The 20,022-nt window shown below is 47.7% G+C and overlaps 1 protein-coding gene across 1 annotated transcript in view; it reads left to right on the forward strand.

Moving 5' to 3' along the window:
* The first annotated feature begins 1,876 nt into the window (after positions 1-1,876).
* P3H2 (prolyl 3-hydroxylase 2) overlaps positions 1,877-20,022 on the forward strand; it is a 112,173-nt gene continuing 94,027 nt past the window's right edge. Inside the window, exon 1 of the mRNA XM_081910878.1 lies at positions 1,877-3,043. Coding sequence (XP_081767004.1) covers positions 1,889-3,043 — 1,155 coding nt within the window. The 5' untranslated portion in view covers positions 1,877-1,888. The remainder of the gene's footprint in view (positions 3,044-20,022) is intronic.

Raw genomic sequence — 20,022 nt, forward strand, 5'->3', positions numbered from 1 at the left:
GGGAAATAAAAAAATGTTTAAAAGTACTTTCCAAAACAACAACAACCAGAGTTCTTTTTGTTGGGGATAATTCAGATTGAAATTCCCAGGTGCTAAAAAATGTTATTTATGTATGCCACTACTGCGGCCCATGTTTTGTTAGCCCAAAATGGAAAACGAGCAAGGTCCCAACTAAAGACGAATGGCAATTTAAGCTGACAGAATATGCTCAGCTTGCAGATTTCATAGAATCATAGAATCATAGAGTTGGAAGAGACCACAAGGGCCATCGAGTCCAACCCCCTGCCAAGCAGGAAACACCATCAGAGCACTCCTCTGATTTAACGTATAGAATAAGAGAACAAGAAGAACACACATTTAGAGAAGACTGGAAAACGTTTATTGAATATATGGGAAATAATTGTGTACATCTGAAAATGCTGGCAGCACTAAGATAAATTCAACAGTGTAAATAAGTCTTGATGGATGTAATGATGGAATACTGAATGGTATAGTTTTTGTAAGATATGCAGGGATTTCTGATATGTAAAATGAACCATGGAAAGAGAGGAAGGGAAGTCATTGATATTTTAAGGTTGTAAAAATGAGTATTTTAAATTGTAAAACAGAAAATTTAATAAAAATTTTATAGAGACATTTTTGAATGTGGATAAATGAAGCTCAGACTAGACAGCTTGTTTTTGGAAATCTGCCCCTAAGCAAATTTCACAAGGAAACTGCTTCTGTTGGATTCCACTGCTCTTAGACCTTAGAATCATAGAATTCACATAGTTGGGAGGGTCCCTGAGGATCATCTAGTCCAACCCCCTGCAATGCAGGAATATGCAGCTGTCCCATACAGGGACCGAACCTGCAACCCTGGCATTATCAGCACCATGCTCTAACCACCTGTGCTCAGTTATGGGCGTAATTGTGTATTCAGGATTCAATCTCCTTGTCTTCAAGGGGGCTTTACTCCCAGGAAAGCATGCAAAGGATTGCAGCTTCTGTTCAGCATAAAGAATACTGGACATGACTAAACAGCATGAAAATAATAGCACTGCAATTGAAATTGAAATACTTTATTGTCACTTGCACAACTTTTATACAGTGAGATTACATGAGCACCCCCCACTCAGCTCTCTTAGTCTTAATTCCCCTCGTTTACTGACGCACACCCACCAAACCCGAAAGTCTGTTGCCCTGTTGTCATCTTTTCATCCAGCAGCCTAACAGCCCACGGATAGAAGCCGTTCTTTACCCTGTTGGTGCGACTAATCATGCTTCTATATCTTCTGCCCCAGGGCAGGAGATCAAGAAAATGCCGGGCAGGGTGTGAATCATCTCCAAGAATTTTCTTCACTCCCCTGAGGCAATGTGCAAAGATAAGGCCACTCAAGTGGCAGGAAAGTCAGAGGCCAGAGTATGGGGTCCTGGTGGAATGAATCAGGGTGAGAAAAGTCCTGGGCTTCTGGACCCAGTCAAAGGGCCAACTGCCCCAGCCACTGCCTCTCACAGAAGTCAATGAGGTGCTTTTGGCAAGCCCAGAAGCTGGCCAAACAAATCTCTCTTGAGTCAGGGAGTTCCACAGGCTGGTAGCTGCAACAGAAAAAGGTGTGTCGACATGTTCCTACCATAAATACTTGAGACAAGGCGCTCGGACCCAGAGATGAGCCTCTACCTGAGCTAAGTTGGTGGCCCTCATTTTAACTTGGCCTTTTTACGTTGCCAAACGCGCCCTAGGACCTTTCGGTTGCGGATGAGCAGGAAATCCAAAAACCACCAGCAATTGATATTATTTTATTTCTAAGTACATTTTGACGATTGTTCTTTCTCTGTTTTCAGCTTGTTCTGATTTCTCTGCGCGAGCCGCCTCGCGTCCCGGCCCGGCAAAAGGCACGATAGAAATATGATAACGATATTAATACGAATGATACTTTGCCGTGCCCTCCCGACGCCTTCTCTCTCCAGCACCCGCTGTTCCGACGGAGGGAGGGCTGGGGAGGAAAGTGGGAAGAAACTGCGAAGGGGGGAAGCCCCTTTCCCCCGCAGGTCAAGCCGCGCGGCCGGCTCCTCTCTCTCCTCGCCGGTAGCCTTCGAGGGACAGCCTCCTCCGCCTGCTCTTTCTCTCCGCCCCGCCGAGCAGGGCAGGCAGGCAAGCAGTCCCTCTGGCGAGCAGAGGAGGGCGAAGCAGGCAAGCCGCCCGCCGGGCGAGAGGCGCGCCCGGCCCTGGAAGCGCTGCCGGTTCCGGCGCAGCAGCCAGCCGGGGAGGAGAGAGAGCGAGCTTGGCCGGGCTGCAGACGGAGCGCTCCCCCCAGCGGCTTCTCGCTCGCTCTCCTGCTCCGCTCGCAGCCGAGGGAAGCGCCGACGGCTAGCCTCTCCTCCCCCCGGGCATTCCCGGCCCTCTGGCCCGGGCGGAGGGGAAACCCCGAGGGGGAGGGCTCCACCTTCGTCGCCTCCCTCCCTCCTGCCTTCCCAGGAGCGCCCGTCGCTCGACAGCCAGCTTCCGCAGCCTTCCTCCGCAAAGCATCCTCCGTGCGCCCCGTCCGGCGCGCCCGTCGCCACCTGCCCAGCCTCGACGGCGCGCCCCAGCCCGGAAAGCGGGGCGGCGGGGATGGCCCCCGGGCTGCTGCTCCTTCTGCTCCAGCCTCTGCTGTTGCTGCTGCAGCTGGGGGCGTCGGGGGCCGGGGAGCCGGAGCCCGGGCCGCCCTACGACGCGCTCTACGCAGCCGGCGTGGAGGCGCACTCGCAGGGGGACTTCGCCGGCGCCGTGCGCTACTTGGAGGCAGCGCTGAGCGCCGAACGCCGCCTGCGGGAGGCGCGCCTGGGCTGCGCGCTGCGCTGCCGTCGGGAGGCGCCGCTCGAAGACGCTGAGCCGCGCGAGGATGCTGCCCGGCGGGACCTGCGCTTCTTCGGCGCGCTGCTCCGCCGGGCGCGCTGCCTGCGCTCCTGCCGCCGGGAAGCGCTGCCCGGGGCGGACTCCAGACACGTCGCCAGCGACGAGGTGCGCGCGGATTTCCAGCGCAGGGTGCCTTACAGCTTCCTCCAGAGAGCCTACATCCAGGTAAGGGAGGCGGTGCCCACGCCTGTCTATGCCTCACCTGCGCACCTTTGCGCATGGAGGATAATCATTGCGTTGTTGTCGTCGTCGTCGTCGTCTGTTGTTAATGTATTGCATTTATATTCTACCTTTTTCTCCAAAGAGCATAAGGATACATGGCTTTCCCCGTCCTCCTTTAACCCCCACAACAACCCTGTGAGGTAGGATAGCTTGAGAGGCAGAGACTGGCCCCCAGGGACACCTAGCAAGCTTCATGGCAGAGTGGGGGGATTTGAACCCAGGTCTTCTAGGGCCTACTCTTCATTTTGTTCCCCACAACAACAGCCCTGCAAGGCAGGTTAAGCTGAGACGCAGTGACTGGCCCTCAAGGTTGTACCTTGCCGAGTGTGTAATTTGAATCCATGTATCCCAGGAAGAGTTACAAATAAATTTGTTACTTTTTTATTTCATAAAATTTGTAGGCTGCTTGACTGTATAACAGCCACCTCAAAGTGGTTTATGAAAAAGATAAAACAATGAAATGATCGCTAAGAAAAGTGAACAACGATAATCTAAAACTTTCAAAAAGTTAATTTAACAACAGGCTGAAGAATAACATCAGCTTTCTAAACATCTGAGTAGGCTCCTTTGTGCATTAATGTCTTGAAGCAGGTGTCCGAAAGCATACAGTGAAGCGGCCTGCCTGAGATTAATAGGCAGGGAGTTCCAGTGTTTTAAAATAAAATGTTTAAAACAGTCAAAGCAGGTGACACCTTTTGACCTATCCAGGTATGAGGGTTGAGGAGCCTGTCTGGGTTATAGGGATCAGTAACCCTCTTGTTGGAACCCCCTCCCTTGGCTGCCACCCTTCCACACATACAAACTGGTTCTGTCTTTGAGGCATCGGGAAAGGGCCGTAAATGGTTATTTACTTTGATTTTGTTGTAGTTCTGCTTCCAGGGAGGGTCTCCAACCAACATGAGGTGTGCTTTTTCCTTCAAATTGCTGTAAGTGAACCACCGGGGCATGTGAAAGACACTTTCCCTGCAGAGAGGGAAGTGCCATTGTTCAGTGGGTAGAGCATCTTCCTTGGGAGACACTCCTGCGTGCATCCCTGGAGAGCTGTTGCCAGTCAGTGTTGACAATGCTGAACTTGATGGACACATCAAGTTCCTGGTCCTATGTTCCTGGTCCTGGTCCTATGTTCCTGCCTAGAAAAGGTCATACCTCTTTGCTGAACATCGCCTTGGCATGCAGAATGTCCCTTGTTCAATCCCCAGGAATGTCTATTACTTATATAAGAATGTCTCTTACTGGAGAGCTGCTGGCAGTCAGTGTAGACAATATGGAACTAGATGGTCTGACTCTGTATAAGGCAGCTTACTAGGAGAACTCATATCCAGCCAAGGGAGATGCCCTCATGCCCTGAGACTTCAGATCTCTCCCTCCTGCCTCTCATGCTGAGGTTCTCATCATCTGCTTGGAGAAGACCTCCCATCCTGGCTGTCCTTTGCGTTTCCCCACCAAGTCTTGCTTAGGAGGGAAGAAGACTCTTCCACTACAGCTGACAACTGTCCTCCACATAATAATAATAATAATAATAATAATAATAATAATAATACTTTATTATTTATACCCTGCCCATCTGGCTGGGCCTCCCCAGCCACTCTGGGCGGCTTCCGTAGAAACCAAAAATACAGTAAAATATCACACGTTAAAAACTTCCCTGAACAGGGCTGCCTTAAGATGTCTTCTGAATGTCAGGTAGTTGTTTATTGCTTTGACATCTGATGGGAGGGCGTTCCACAGGGCGGGCGCCACCACCGAGAAGGTCCTCTGCCTGGTTCCCTGTAGCTTTGCTTCACGCAATGAGGGAACCACCAGAAGGCCCTCGGGCACTGGACATTGATTGGTTTATCCTCCAACATTTGTCCCATCCAGCTGTGCTCTTCCCTATCTGCTCCACGGGGATATTTATATATCCCACCTTTTTGTCCAAGGTGCTCAAAGTGACCTATCCTCACAACAACCCTGCAGAACAGGCTGAGAGAGACAGGGAAGGGAAGGCTCAATGGTAGAACATCTGCTCTACAAGCTCTGAGAAACAATTGTCTGAAGTCCCAAAGAGCTACTGCCAGTCATCTTCATGGCCAAGCAGGGATTTGAAACCTGGTCTCCTAGCTCCTAGTCCAATACTCTAACCACTGCACTACACCACACCCACAGATGAGCCATTTTTTCCCTACACCGCCTGGCTATTTGGCACCATCCAAAACCGGATGCTGAAAACTGTGTCTTCATCAGCTGCTTGAACCCCAGGAACTCCCTGCAGTGGGCTTCCTTGCAGGTGAGACTTCTCACCTGTATCCTGGAGAACATTTCCACCTTTTCTACCCCTAACACCAAATCAGGTGACCACATTAATACTGGTACCCAGTGCTATTTTTCTAGAAAAAGAGGTGCTGGAACTCACCCTGAACACCTCCCTGAAAAAAAAAGCCCTTTTCATATCCTCAGTCATTCTGAGGACACTGTCTCCCTCTTTTTGTGTCAGGTGAAAGGATCCCCTGCTTTCTTGCCATCCTTTCTCCAGAGCAGGTTGCAAGGCAATGATGGAAAGAGCAAAGAGCTGTTGGACAGTGGAATGTGGACTGCCTGGGAAGGTTGTGGGCCCTCCATCAATGGAGGTTTGTAAGCAGAGTTTGGAAAGCCATCCATCAAGGAATCCTTAGCTGTGATTCTGCATCCCAAGGGGTTGGACTAGATGGCCATTGTGATCCCTTCCAACTCTTCAATTTTATCATTCTGACACCTTGAGAGGGGCTCTTGCTGGTTTGGCTGGGGTTGCAGTCCAGAACTCAGGAACGGCACCAGGTTGGCCTAATCCTTACTTTTAAAGCACTGTCGGATGCAGGAGCCAAACATTGGCTCCCAGGACGTTTCCAAGCACAATTCAAAGTGTTGGTGCTGACCTTGAAAGCCCTAAACGGCTTTGGCCCAGTAGACCTAAAGGAGCGTCCCCACCCCCATCATTCAGCCCGGACATGAAGGTCCAGCTCCGAGGGCCTTCTAGCGGTTCCCTCACTGCAAGAAGTGAGGTTACAGGAAACCAGGCAGAGGGCCTTCTCGGTGGTGGCACCCGCCCTGTGGAACGCCCTCCCAGCAGATATCAAGAAAATAAACAACTACCGGTACTGTGCCTGACTTTTTGAAGACATCTGCAGGCAGCCTGTTTAGGGAAGTTTTTAATGCTTGATGTTTTATTCTGTTTTTAATCTGTTGGGAGCTGCCCAGAGTTGCTGGGGAAACCCAGCCAGATGGGTAGGGTATAAATAATAAAATCCACAGCCTGGACCCCTCACAAAATCCACACGGTGCATTTGCCCTGGGATCATCTTATTTCCTTTAGTAGTGTTTCTGACATCTCTCTCCCTCCTCCTTTCACAGATGATCCCTTGGCAGGGAAAGGGATTAGGCCGTTATTTTCTCTATAAGTGACCTGCGGCCATCCTGCTGTGGGTTTGGACTGCATCTCGACCTGAGGGTTAAGTTCCCGAAAGCCGTAGAGGAAATGAGGTTAGGCTGGACTTCCTGCGGTGAATCCTGAACAATTGTTCCCTGGAGGGGTTCTGGCTGGCTGGCCGGCTGCTGGTTATCTGTGCCCTTTCGCTTTCCTTTGTTTGGCGGAGGAGAGGGGTGGGTTTCAAAGAGGGGAGCGGGTGCTTTGTGCTCCACAAAACCCTGGATTACCCTTCATTTCTTTGCTGGCTCCCAATGGTTGTTTGGGAAAGGAACAGTTCATAATAAATCAGGCTCCCCACTCCCAGTTTAAGATATTGTGCATTTCTGAAGCACTTACCTGGTCCAGAAGCCACAGTAGGCTTAGGCTGCGATTCTGTGCATAGTTTCTTAGGTGGAACCACAGAATTGTACGATGGGAAAGGACCCCCAAGGGTCATCTAGTCCAACCCCCTGCAGGGCAACAGTCTCATCCAGTGATCTCATCCACCACCTCCTGAGCAAGTACGTTTCACTGTTCAACAGATCTTACAGGCAGGCTGTGTGCATGCTATACATTTAAAGCACCCTGCCCAAAGGATCATGGGAACTGTAGTTTGTTAAGGCTGCTGGGGGCTCTAGGTCTAGGTAGGCGATAAACTAAAGTGACGAGGATCTCTGGGGGGAAGGGGCAATGTGCATTATTATTATTATTATTATTATTATTATTATTATTAACATACCTTTCATCATCAGGTCCCAGAGCAGGTTGCAACCATTCACAATTCAGAATTAAAAATAGCTAAAACATTAGGCTACACGAACCATTTCCAGGTGGTTCCAATAAGAACTGTGAACTTTTAAGAACTGGTGCCTAAGCTTGCATTTTTCCTTTTCCCTCCCTGTCTCTTTCTCCTTATGTGCCATGACTTTCTGAGATACAGTGGTACCTCGGGTTACATACGCTTCAGGTTACATATGCTTCAGGTTACAGACTCCGGTAACCCAGAAATTCTACCTCAGGTTAAGAACTTTGCTTCAGGAAGAGAAGAGAAATCCAGCGGCGCTGCAGCAGCAAGAGACCCCATTAGCTAAAGTGGTGCTTCAGGTTAAGAACAGTTTCAGGTTAAGTACGGACCTCTGGAATGAATTAAGTACTTAACCCGAGGTACCACTGTATATGCTGTGTACTAGAGGCTGCCGCCTCTGCTCTCCTGGCTCAAAAACCTCCGCCAACCCTGCCCCATTGCCAACACGCCCCCTTTAGACCTCACCCACCCCTCCCCTCACAGCTCCCCAAATCTCCCCTCCCCTATAGCTTGCCCGCAAAGCCCTCACATTTGCCCCCGCCCCAATACTCACCATGTTCCTGCCACCACTTTGGAGGGCAGAAAGAATGAAGGGAGGATAGCGGAGGAGTGAGGGGAGTCAGAATGATTGACAGCTGGGAAGAATGAATGAATGAGAAATGCAGAGATCTGAAACATACATCTCTGGGAACACCCAAAACAGACCCCTGATTCTGCCACAATGTGTGGCCTGGTGGTCCCTGCCTGGACAATATTATCACCACCGTCATTTATTAAATGTATATACCACACTTCGTCCAACGATCCCAGGGCAGTTGACAACATAAGAACTTGTTCTTTATTGCAATCACATCCCACTTTCCCCCATGATTCTAGAAAACGGTTCTCCCCCTCCTCATTTTGAGGGGCGCAGGTGGCACTGTGGGTTAAACTACAGAGCCTAGGGCTTTCCAATCAGAAGGTTGGTGGTTCGGATCCCCGCGACGGGGTGAGCTCCCGTTGTTTGGTCCCAGCTCCTGCCAACCTAGCAGTTCGAAAGCACGCCAGTGCAAGTAGATAAATAGGTACCACTCCGGCGGGAAGGTAAACGGCGTTTCTGTGCGCTGCTCTGGTTCACCAGAAGTGGCTTAGTCATGCTGGCCACATGACCCGGAAGCTGTATGCCAGCTTCCTCGGCCAATAAAGCGAGATGAGCGCCGCAACCCCAGAGTCAGCCAAGACTGGACCTAATGGTTAGGGGTAATTTTTAGAGAAGGTCCCTCACAGGTTTTTCCTTCTCCCTTGGGCAGCCTCCTGTGACTCAGCAGAACGATCAAGTTTTGTGCGAGTGTTTAAAGGTCTATCAGTTAAATGTTTCTTCTATTCCTTTGGAAACTTGCTCAAACTTTTCCCCAAAGAAATACATGCCGGCACACCTCAGTTACACCCTTTTGACATTTTGCTTCTCCAGGAGAGATCTGCGGATCGTACGCTTTTAAAAATCACACACTGCTTACATTCCTCACCGGATTACCATCAGGCCCCGTTTCATTTTGCTGTTTCTGTTTAAGCTTGCCAGTCTGCATGCAGGTAGACCTGGCGCCGTGGTCAGAGTGGGAGACCAGGGTTCAAATCCCCACTCAGCCACAAACTGTGTTTTGCAACTGTGGGCCGGCCACAGTCTCTCAGCCTAACCTCCCTCGCAGGGTTGCCTTGAGGACAGCATGGAGAGAGGGAGAACCATATAGGGTGCCTTGAGCTCCTTAGAGGAAATAAGAAATGTGTTTCTATTCTTTTTCTTAGAATCAAAGAACGGTAGAGTTGAAAGGGACCTCAAGAGTCATGTAGTCTGACCCCCTGCAATGCAGGAATCTCAGCCAAAGCATTGGGGGGGGGGGACTGAAAAGGAAAGGGTTAGGGCAGTCCTTGGAAATGCATTTATTTGAACTATTGACAATGACTCATAGATAAAAGCACATATTCCAAATGCTGACTGTCCTGGTTCAATCCCAGGCATCTTCACTTAAAAAAAGAATTAGCTGGCAAATTATGGGGAAGGCATCATGGATATTAGTTGCTAGTTAGGATGCGGGTGGTGCTGTGGTCTAAACCACTGAGCCTCTTGGGCTTGCTGATCAGAAGGTTGGCGGTTCGAATCCCTGCGACGGGGTGAGCTCCCATTGCTCTGTCCTGGCTCCTGCCAACCTAGCAGTTCGAAAGCACACCCAGTGGGCTGGGTGTTCATCAGTATGCAGATGACACCCAGCTCTACCTCTCCTTTAAATCAGAACCAGTGAAGGCGGTGAAGGTCCTGTGTGAGTGCCTGGAGGCAGTTGGAGGATGGATGGCGGCTAACAGATTGAGGTTGAATCCTGACAAGACAGAAGTACTGTTTTGGGGGTCAGGGGGCGGATGGGTATGGAGGACTCCCTGGTCCTGAATGGGGCAACTGTGCCCCAGAAGGACCAGGTGCGCAGCCTGAGAGTCATTTTGGACTCACAGCTGTCTATGGAGGTGCAGGTTAATTCTTTGTCCAGGGCGGCTGTCTACTCTCTCCATCTGGTACGCAGGCTAAGACCCTATCTGCCCGCTGTCTGTCTCATCAGAGTGGTGCATGCTCTAGTTATCTCCTGCTTGGACTACTGCAACATGCTCTACGTGGGGCTACCTTTGAAGGTGACTTGGAAACTGCATCTAATCCAGAATGCGGCAGCTAGACTGGTGACTGGGGGCGGCCGCTGGGACCACATAACACTGGTCTTGAAAGACCTACATTAGCTCCCAGTACGTTTCTGAGCACAATTCTAAGTGTTGGGGCTGACCTTTAAACGACTAAACAACAACAACGGCATTCAAATCTCTTTGGGGAAAGAGTGAAGTAATGAAGGGTTTAAAAAGGAGAGGGCAAGTGAAATTAGGTCAAAATGTTGCAGAATCAAAAACATATTTTAAGTGGTGGCGATGCAACACTCTCTCGGAGGTGACCGAACAAATCTTTCTTGAGGCAGGGAGCGCCACATGTGACAGGAAAGGTGCTTTGACATGTTTCAACTAGGCATCCATATGGTCTCCATCAACAGTTCCTCCCATTGAGTGCAGCCTGGCAGTAGCCACTGTCCCTCAATTCACTTGTCTGGCAACATTTTTTGGGGTGCTCCCAACTAGATGTCAAGCCAGACTGAAGTGCAACAACCATCCTTTGGAAAACTTTGCTCTGCTTTTTAAAAATTCTGTGTAATTGCTAGACTAATTTCAGAGCTTTCCATTCTTTGTGTTGCCTATTGTTCCAAGTCTCAGACAACAATGTTGCAGCAAACCAAGACATAATTCCTTTCGTAATAAGGAATCTGTGCTATTTGCTGGCATTCAGTTCTGGAGTAATCCTGTTCAGCCAGAGAGAAGTTCTGGCTGGCCTTGGTTCCTGCTGGAAACTCTCTGAGCAAAGCTGTCAGTCAGAGGACTCGGCCCTGGATAAATATCACCCTGTGCAGGATGGTTAAAATTAGTATGGGACAAAAATAACCCACGAGGGACTAAAGATGCTTCAGTCTGGCTAGATGCATCAGAGAACATTGGCCAACCATATGGAAAAAGATCAGAAACTCTGAATCAGCCAGACAGCTGCCATCTAGCATGCAAACATGCCAGACATCCAAAGGAACTTTCATTTGCAAATTGCTACATGCGCTGGGGCTTGCTTCTTGAAAATGCTTGATCATATTTAAACTGTGGGGTGTAGTTAAACTACGGAACTCACTTCCACTGGAGGCAGGAAGGGCCACCAACCTGGATAGCTTCGAAAGAAGATCAGGCAAAAGTTCACAGAGGAGGAAGAGAGGGCTATTGATGGTCCTTCACAGTTGGAGGCAGCCATGCTTCTGAATATCAGTTGCTGGAAACCGCAGGAGGGGAGTGTTGCTCTTGAGTTCAAATCCTGCTTGGGGGTTCCCCTTTGGGGCATCCAGTTTGCCACTGTGAGAACAGGATGCTGGGCTAGGTGGTCCCCATGGGCCTGATCCTGCAGGCTCTCCTTATGTTTGTAGCCCAATTCCTGAATATTGCATAGTGCTCCGCAGGGATTGTGAAAGCCTTCCCCTGACCCATTCCTCCCTGTATCTCTTGACACATTCTGCTCCCAAACCACCTGGAAAGATGAGTGAAATTAGCAAGCATTCAACCACAGATTGTTGCTGAATAAATGCTAACAGCCTAGGGGGTGATAGATCTGACTGGCTGGTCAATGCAAACGATTCCTGCATTGCAGCAGGTTGGACCTTGTGCTCTCTTCCCACTCTACAGATCTATGATTCCCAGAGAGAGAGAGAGAGATTGCAAAAAGTAACAATAGAATCACAGAATTGTTGAGTTGGAAGGGATTCCAGTTGCCATCTAGTCCACCCCCTGCAACACAGATATTGCAGCTAAAGAATGCCTGGCAGATGGCCATCCAGCTTTTCTTTAAAGACCTCCAATGAAGGAAAGTTCACCACCTTCCAAGGAAGGCTGTCCCACTGTCCAACAGCTCTTACCGCCAGAAAACACTCTTCCCAATGTTTTCTCTATTTGTAACTTGAATGCACTTGCAAAATGCCATCCACACTGCAGTTTTGCAGGGGGGTGGGTTGTTGTGAGCAGGAGCCAGGGCCGGATTTAGGTTTGATGAGGCCCTCAGCTCCTGAAGGTACTGGGGCCCTTTCTATGTCCAGCTGTCCTTTGTCAACCACACACTGTCACTGGTTATTTTGTGTGTGTGTTGAATATATGCTGTATAGTAATTGTTGGACCCAATAGGTATCGAAAGCCATTTGCACATAACAAAATATGTATTTTATCAAAGTAATTGTTGAACTGAAATACAATTAAGAAGTATATTAATAGTGAAATAATTATTAAGCTCTAACTTAAAATGATTTTTTATTCACAACAAAATTAATAATAAACTTAAATATATGATGCAAACTACTAATAATTATATAAAGCTTAATTAATATGAAATTAAGTGTTCTAACGTGTACAATGCAATTGTTTGAGAACCAAGGTACCACTGTATATAGAAATGAGCAAACCAGGGAAGCCCAGCCAGGTGGGAGGGGTATAAATAAATTATTATTATTATTATTATTATTATTATTATTATTATTATTATTATTTTATTATTATTATTATTATTATTATTATTATTATTATTATTATTATTATTATTATTATTACTAGGGAGCAGGCCAGCAGGTGGGGCCCATTACTTACATCATAGGAACCTACACAACACAAAACACGTTTGCTGTTTGTAGGTTTTCTTTGTTTTTAGCTTATATTTTGGAAATGTACATCCAGGTTTTTTTTCTTTAATTTATTTGGGGGCCCCCAAGAGAGTGGGGACCTAAGCTATAGCTTGTTTAGCTTGTACGTAAATCCAGCACTGGCAGGGTCAAGGCACCTGAGAAGCGTTTCTTAGGCATGCCACTGATCTGAACCAACACCCCTCACTTTCCTCCCCCCCCCCCATGTCAAGGAAATCATTAACAAGCTGTGCGTCAGGCTGGCATCAAAGGATTTGGGGTCAGCCACTAAATGATCACAGTGGTTGAAATAGCCTGGCTGCCTGCCTCTCCCCGCAGGGCCTCCCTGGGCTGCCCAGCACATGAAATGGCCTTTTATTTTCTGCTTTGGGCAGGAGGCAAAACCAGCGTCTTTGACTGGCAAATGTGGCTGAATGTGGCCTCAGCCTGTGGGAGGGCGAAGAAATGTCCCCCTCCAGCTTCTCCTCGCTTTAATTTTGTAACAAACGAAAATCTGCCTTTTTTCCCTTATGAGGGACACAAGAGCCCTTATAGAGTCCTTTGTAGGTTCTCCATCAGTCGGAGGAAAAAAGCAGAGGCCAGCCAGAGAATATTGAGAAGCAAAGCAGCTAGTAAGCCTGATCTTTATTGATCTGTTGCAACAGGGTGTCCCCTTCACACGCAGGAAAGGAGGAGGACCCAGAACCAAGCTGTGTCTGCCCATATAAAGACATTTTAAATTGCCTGCCCTGGAGTCCAAGACCACCCCCAGATACATCATACCTACATCGCAGAAAGGGGTGGTCTACAACAGAAATCTGAGCGTGTTGTTTAACTCCTGTCTGGCAAGTTACCTGTTAATGCTCACTTGATTGGATACCCTGGGGAGCCTGGCCAGTCTTTTGTAATGATAACTACTTAGTTCCTGAGCCAGGTCACAGGCTCACCTTGTTCATACACAGACATACCCTCAAGACAAGATTTGTGAAGGACAAGACAACGGGGAGGCTCCTCCATTTGACCTTGCAGAGAAAACACCTGGTCAGCCTGGGAGTCAAAATGGCTTCCTGGCTGCTCTCCTGTGCAGCTTCAGACATGTGGCCTATATATCTATATACCCTTTTGCTTGGTACATTTATGAACCTTTATTATATACATAAGACCTTTATTTATTTCAATTTATTTTAATTTAAAAGCCACGATTCTCTCTCTGTGTGTGATAGAGATGGGGTACATTGTAGGGGCAGCGGAAGATGCTAAAAAGACCTCGGATTCAGGCCCAGGACACAGATTTGCCTCTCAGAAGGTTCAAAGGGTGGGTGTCTGAGGCCTCCTTGCCATAGGACTTTGCAGGGGGGCCAGGCACCCTATAAGGAAGGGTGGGGCAGAATTTGATTTTGTTCCTGAAACTATACATGAACCGGAACACAGGTGTCCTTTGGTTTTGCATTTTTCTGAATTTTGCAATACACTACTCCAAACAGGAAATGTGCTCACAACTAAAGTGTTCATGTCAGGGTACATATTAGCAAAAGGTAATTTTATAATAATTAAAATAATAATGTTGGGAAATGGCTTTGCAAAAATGTTACTATTAGGCAAGGATTGCCTGGAAAAAACATGTAAACTAGTTGAAATTATTGTTGTCACTGACAACTGGGAAACACCGTGATCAGCTCCCACCCGGAAACCCATGTCCCCACTGTGGAAGGACGTGTGGATCCAGAATTGGCCTCCACAGTCACTTACGGACTCATTTTTAAAACCGTGTTTATGGAAGACAATCTTACTTGGCTACGAATGATACCAAACAACAACAACAATAATAATAATAATAATAATAATAATAATAATAATAATAATAATAATAATAATAATGTTTATACATCACCTTTCCCCCTGATGGGCTGACGGATTTCCACGAGGTCTTTTGGTGTTTTGTAAGCTGATATGAAAATGTGGAAAACTGGAAAAATGAGAAACCAAACGTTAATTAATTATCCACCCTTCACCCTAAGTCTCTGGGCGCATTAGAGCATTAAAGCACAATAGAAAATGTTTTTTGAACAAACAAACAAACAAACAAACAAACTTGCAACTGTAAAAATAAGGCAGGTCCTAAAATGCTACACCTGAAGTTTCAAATGCCAGGGTGAACAGGTGCATCTTCAAAATCCTCTGGAAGCTGTACAGCGAAGGTGGCAGGTGCACTGCTCAGGAGAGGGAATCCCACACTTAGGGGCTGCCACAGAGAAGGCCTTTTCCTGGCACACCACCCCCAGGCCTCTGAGGGCAGAGGAACTATCAAGGCCCCCCCTCTTCTGATCTCAGCCCATTGGTCCATTCCCTACCTGTGAGCAAGGTGTTGTTTTTGAAATGGTTAAACGGCAAAGCAGAGACATTAAAAACAGAGACATCACCTTGCCAACAAAGGTCCGTATAGTTAAAGCTACGGTTTTCCCAGTGCAGTGGTACCTCGGGTTACATACGCTTCAGGTTACATACGCTTCAGGTTACATACGCTTCAGGTTACAGACTCCACTAACCCAAAAATAGTGCTTCAGGTTAAGAACTTTGCTTCAGGATGAGAACAGAAATCGTGCTCCGGCGGCACGGCAGCAGCGGGAGGCCCCATTAGCTAAAGTGGTACCTAGGGTTAAGAACAGTTTCAGCTTAAGAACGGACCTCCAGAACGAATTAAGTACTTAACCCGAGGTACCACTGTAGTGATATATGGAAGTGAGAGCTGGACCATAAAGAAGGCTGATCGCAGTAGAATTGATGCTTTTGAATTCTGGTGCTGGAGGAGACTCTTGAGAGTCCCATGGACTGCAAGAAGATCCAACCTCTCCATTCTGAAGGAAATCAGCCCTGAGTGCTCACTGGAAGGACAGATCCTGAAGCTGAGGCTCCAAGACTTTGGCCACCTCTTGAGAAGAGAAGACTCCCTGGAAAAGACCCTGATGTTGGGAAAGATGGAGGGCACAAGGAGAAGGGGACGACGGAGGACAAGATGGTTGGACATTTTTCTCGAAGCTGCGAACATGAGTTTGACAAAAGTGTGGGAGCCAGTGGAAGACAGGAGTGCCTGGCATGCTCTGGTCCAGGCGGTCACGAAGAGGCGGAGACGACTAAACGACTAAACAACAACAACAAATGGTAAAGAGGGAAGTGGCAAGAGATCTTGGGGTCCAGGTCTGGAGATTCTTGCAGGTGCCTCCTTCAGAAAGCCCTTCTGCACCTCTTCATCGTAGGAATTCGGCATGAGGAATGTGCAAACACAGCCAAGCATTTTAGGGTAAGCAAGCTTGTTCTTATCCTGATTCTGTTTGGTGTGTTTGGGTTTCTAATCTTTAATGAGGTGAAAACCCTCCACAGGGAGGGAGGAAGGGAGAGTCATTGGGGTGTTGGCACAGGGCTCTCGCCTCCTTTGTCTGGAGGGTCTCGGGTGAGGCGCTGAGCTCCGAGCATGGGGGCCGAGCAGAAACAGGCAGAGCGAAATGCACATGTCAGCTGTTAGGTGCTGCGCATGACTGAGTGTGGTGGAAACATTGGAGCCACAGCGGAGGAGCCAAAGCATCTCTGGGCAAAACAAAACAGGCGAGGGGGATGCTGGCTAGAGGAGACGGGGTCAAGCCAGGACCTGGCAGGGGATGAATAAATCTGAGGTTTTGAAGAGCAAAAACAAAACCATTGCTAACCAAACCACCGGCTTAGGGACAATGAGAGTTTTGCAGTGCACACACATATTTATAAAAGTGCATTGTCTGCTCTCTCTGTTGATTTTCACTCCTGTGAGTTGCCAACTACAGTGGTACCTCGGGTTAAGTACTTAATTCATTCCGGAGGTCCGTTCTTAACCTGAAACTGTTCTTAACCTGAAGCACCAGTTTAGCTAATGGGGCCTCCTGCTGCCGCCGCACGATTTCTGTTCTCATCCTGAAGCAAAGTTCTTAACCCGAGGTACTATTTCTGGATTAGGGGAGTCTGTAACCTGAAGCATATGTAACCTGAAGCGTATGTAACCCAAGGTACCATTGTATTGGCCCCGGTGGTTGTGTTCTTCCTGTGCAGTTGGAGTTAGCAATGCCTCTGAAAGCAACTTGTGAGTCGAGAACCCGCAACCCGCGTAGGGGTAAATACGACACAAGGACACGTGTTTTAGGTTAATAGGCTAAAGAAGGCCACAACTTTATTGGTTACAGCATGTGAGTGGTATTGGCTTAGGCATTGGATGAAACAGCAATACATGACTCCACCCCACTCAGTGGGGAGTCATTTCAGGGGTTAACAACCAGTGGGAGGAACTTGTTGCTGCAAATACAACTGGAAGCTCCCCCATGACATCACCGGGGGTCGTGCCATGGCCCTAGCCACCAGCAGGGCATCGGACAGGATCCATGACCTCTGGTTTCCTTTCACGGAATAACCAAAAGAGGAGGGGTAGATGATGGCGCATACCCAATCCTCCAACACAGCACACGTATTCCAATGCCTAACCGCCACCTGAGCCGAAGAGGCTTGCTGCCAAATACCGTCACAGCTGCAAACTATCCCTAATGCTACTGATGATATCAGCCAACCACACATCATTTCCTTGATCAGACAAATGAACTCCATGGTCTCTAAACAGGGCCGCCTCGCTGAACCTGATGTCAGCATGCTTGATCACATTGTTGTTGTTGTTGTTTAGTCATTTAGTCGTGTCTGACTCCTCGTGACCCCCCTGGACCAGAGCACTCCAGGCACTCCTGTCTTCCATTGCCTCCCGCATTTTGGTCAAACTCATGCTGGCAGCTTCAAGAACACTATCCAACCATCTCGTCCTCTGTCGTCCCCTTCTCCTTGTGCCCTCCATCTTTCCCAACATCAGGGTCTTTTCCAGGGAGTCTTCTCTTCTAATGAGGTGGCCAAAGTCTTGGAGCCTCAGCTTCAGGATCTGTTCTTCCTTGAGCACTCAGGGCTGATTTCCTTCAGAATGGCGAGGTTTGATCTTCTTGCAGTCCATGGGATTGAGAAGAGAAGACTCCCTGGAAAAGACCCTGATGTTGGGAAAGTTGATGTTTCTTTGATGTTGAGCTTCAGACCATATTTTGTGCTCTCCTCTTTTACCCTCATTAAAAGTTTCTTTAATTCCTCCAGCTAGGGATTCATCCAGCCCAGCCTTTTGCATGATACGGCCCCCTGCTGACACGGGAACAGCTCCCGCTCACAACACCTCCCCTCTGGGGGGGAGGAGAGGCTTTGCTGGAAACCACAAGAGGGGAGAATTGCTCTTGTGCTCAAATCCTGTTTGCTGGACAGGCGTTTGGTTGGCCACTGTGAGAACAGGACGATGGCTTCAATGGGCCTTTTCTTATATTTTAAAATAATGTTGCTTTGGAAAATCCTGCAATTTTGTCAGGCATTTTTTTAAAAAAGCAGAGACATAGAGCTGCTGGGCCAAGGGAGTTAAGAACATAAGAAAGAAGAGAGAGCCTGCAGAATCAGGCCAATGCACTGTCTAGTCCAGCATCCTGTTCTCGCAGTAGCCAACCAGATGGATGCCCTGCAAGCAGAATTTGACCACAGGAACCCTTTTCCCTCCTGTGATTTCCAGCAACTGGGATTCAGAAGTATTTGCTGCTTCCAACTATGGAGGCAGAACAGAGCCATTATCCTTCCTTAAAACCATACAGGTTTGTGGCCATAACTGCCTCCTGTGGAAGCAAGTTCCAAAGGTTAACAATGTGCTGCATGAATAAGTCATTTCGTTTACATGACCTGAATCCACAAGTTATGAGTGAATGAGAATAATTTTTCTCTATCTGTTTTCTCCATGCCAGGCATCACTTTATAAACTTCTTCTTTCTTTTCTTTTTAAAGAAAATTTTTACAAACAAACACATAGACACGAAACAAAATTCATATTACACTACCAACCTAGATTACAAACATTTAAACACTCTTGTGACTTCCCTCTACTGTCCCTTACCCTCCTATATATTATATTATAATATTTCACATTCACTTTATAAACTTCTATCATATAATAATAATAATAATAATAATAATAATAATAATAATAATAATTCATTATTTATACCCCACCCATCTGGCTGGGTTTCCCCAGCCACTCTGGGCGGCTTCCAACAAAAGACTAAAATACAGTAACCTATTAAACATTAAAAGCTTCCCTTAACATCTGGTGGGAGGGCGTTCCACAGGGCAGGTGCCACTACCGAGAAGGCCTTCTGCTTGGTTCCCTGTAACTTGGCTTCTCAAAGCGAGGGAACCACTGCCTCTTACACACCTTTTCTCTGAACTAAAAAGTCCCAAAGGCTGCACCCTTTCCTCATAGGGGGCTCGCTCCCTCCCCTTGATCTCTTGTGTTGCCCTTTTCTGAACCTTTTCCAACTCTACAATATCCATTTTTAGGAGAGGTGACCAGAACGGGATACATTATTCCGAAGGCAGTCGCACCCTCTGGGTTTATATTGCTAGAATACTGGTTTTGTTCTCAGGCTAATATCTTTTCCTTCGGATTATGAGAGATGACCCTATTTCCCCCTGCAAGCCACACAGGAGCTTGCTTGCCAAAAGGCTTACAGAGAAGTAGATAAAGATCGATCTGGTCCATGTTGGTCCAGGGCCTGGGAATGAGATCTTTGTGGCGCAAATTTCCCTGGAGTTGGACGATGAGTGACCTGACTCTCAGGACCCATTTCTTCACAGGCTCCGGTTGCTCTGCAAAACATTCACTGGAAAATAACTTCGCCCTGTAGCACAGGGTTATCCGTGGGCTTGTTTTGAAAACGTTGCATCCCTGTTATTTTAATAAGCCATCATCTCTTTTCCAGGGTTATTTCCAGAACTCTTCTAGTTTACAAATGTGCTTCATAAAGCGCCTTTGAAGTTTTCATGGCCCTGGGAAAAAACATGCATTAGAGCTCAGCCCCGAGAGACGGCTTTGGCTAATTTCTAGCCTTGCAATCTAGGAGATTTGTTCCTCCTAGTCCATTCCTAAGAAATGCAGACTGTACACATGGCAGCTGTATGCAGAGAATGAAATGAGAGCTTTCAGATAAGGAATTAATGGTTCCCAAACCCTTTTTGGCTTGCATGCCTTCAAGAGCTACCAATCATCTCCTATCCTGCATAAACTTAGGAGACTGTTAGCAGCTCCCTCTTAACCCAGTAGGTTTCTGATCCTTTAAGTAGTATCTATAAAAAGCACGTCTCTATAAAGGGAAAGTTTGGCGGTTACAACTGAGGTGGTCCTTGGGGAATGGCTGGCTGCTAGCAGCAACCTTGCCTTGGTTGAGTAACGGATGACGCTGCAAGGTGAAACGATGAGGACTAGAATTTCGTCACTCTTAAGAACATATCATTATACAAATTGGTAACCTCGGGGTTGAAATAGAATCGCCCATCGTTGCACATCTGGGGAATACTGACC

This window comes from Podarcis melisellensis, assembly GCF_964234715.1.
Source record: "Podarcis melisellensis genome assembly, chromosome: 5".
Classification (NCBI taxonomy): Eukaryota; Metazoa; Chordata; class Lepidosauria; order Squamata; family Lacertidae; genus Podarcis; species Podarcis melisellensis.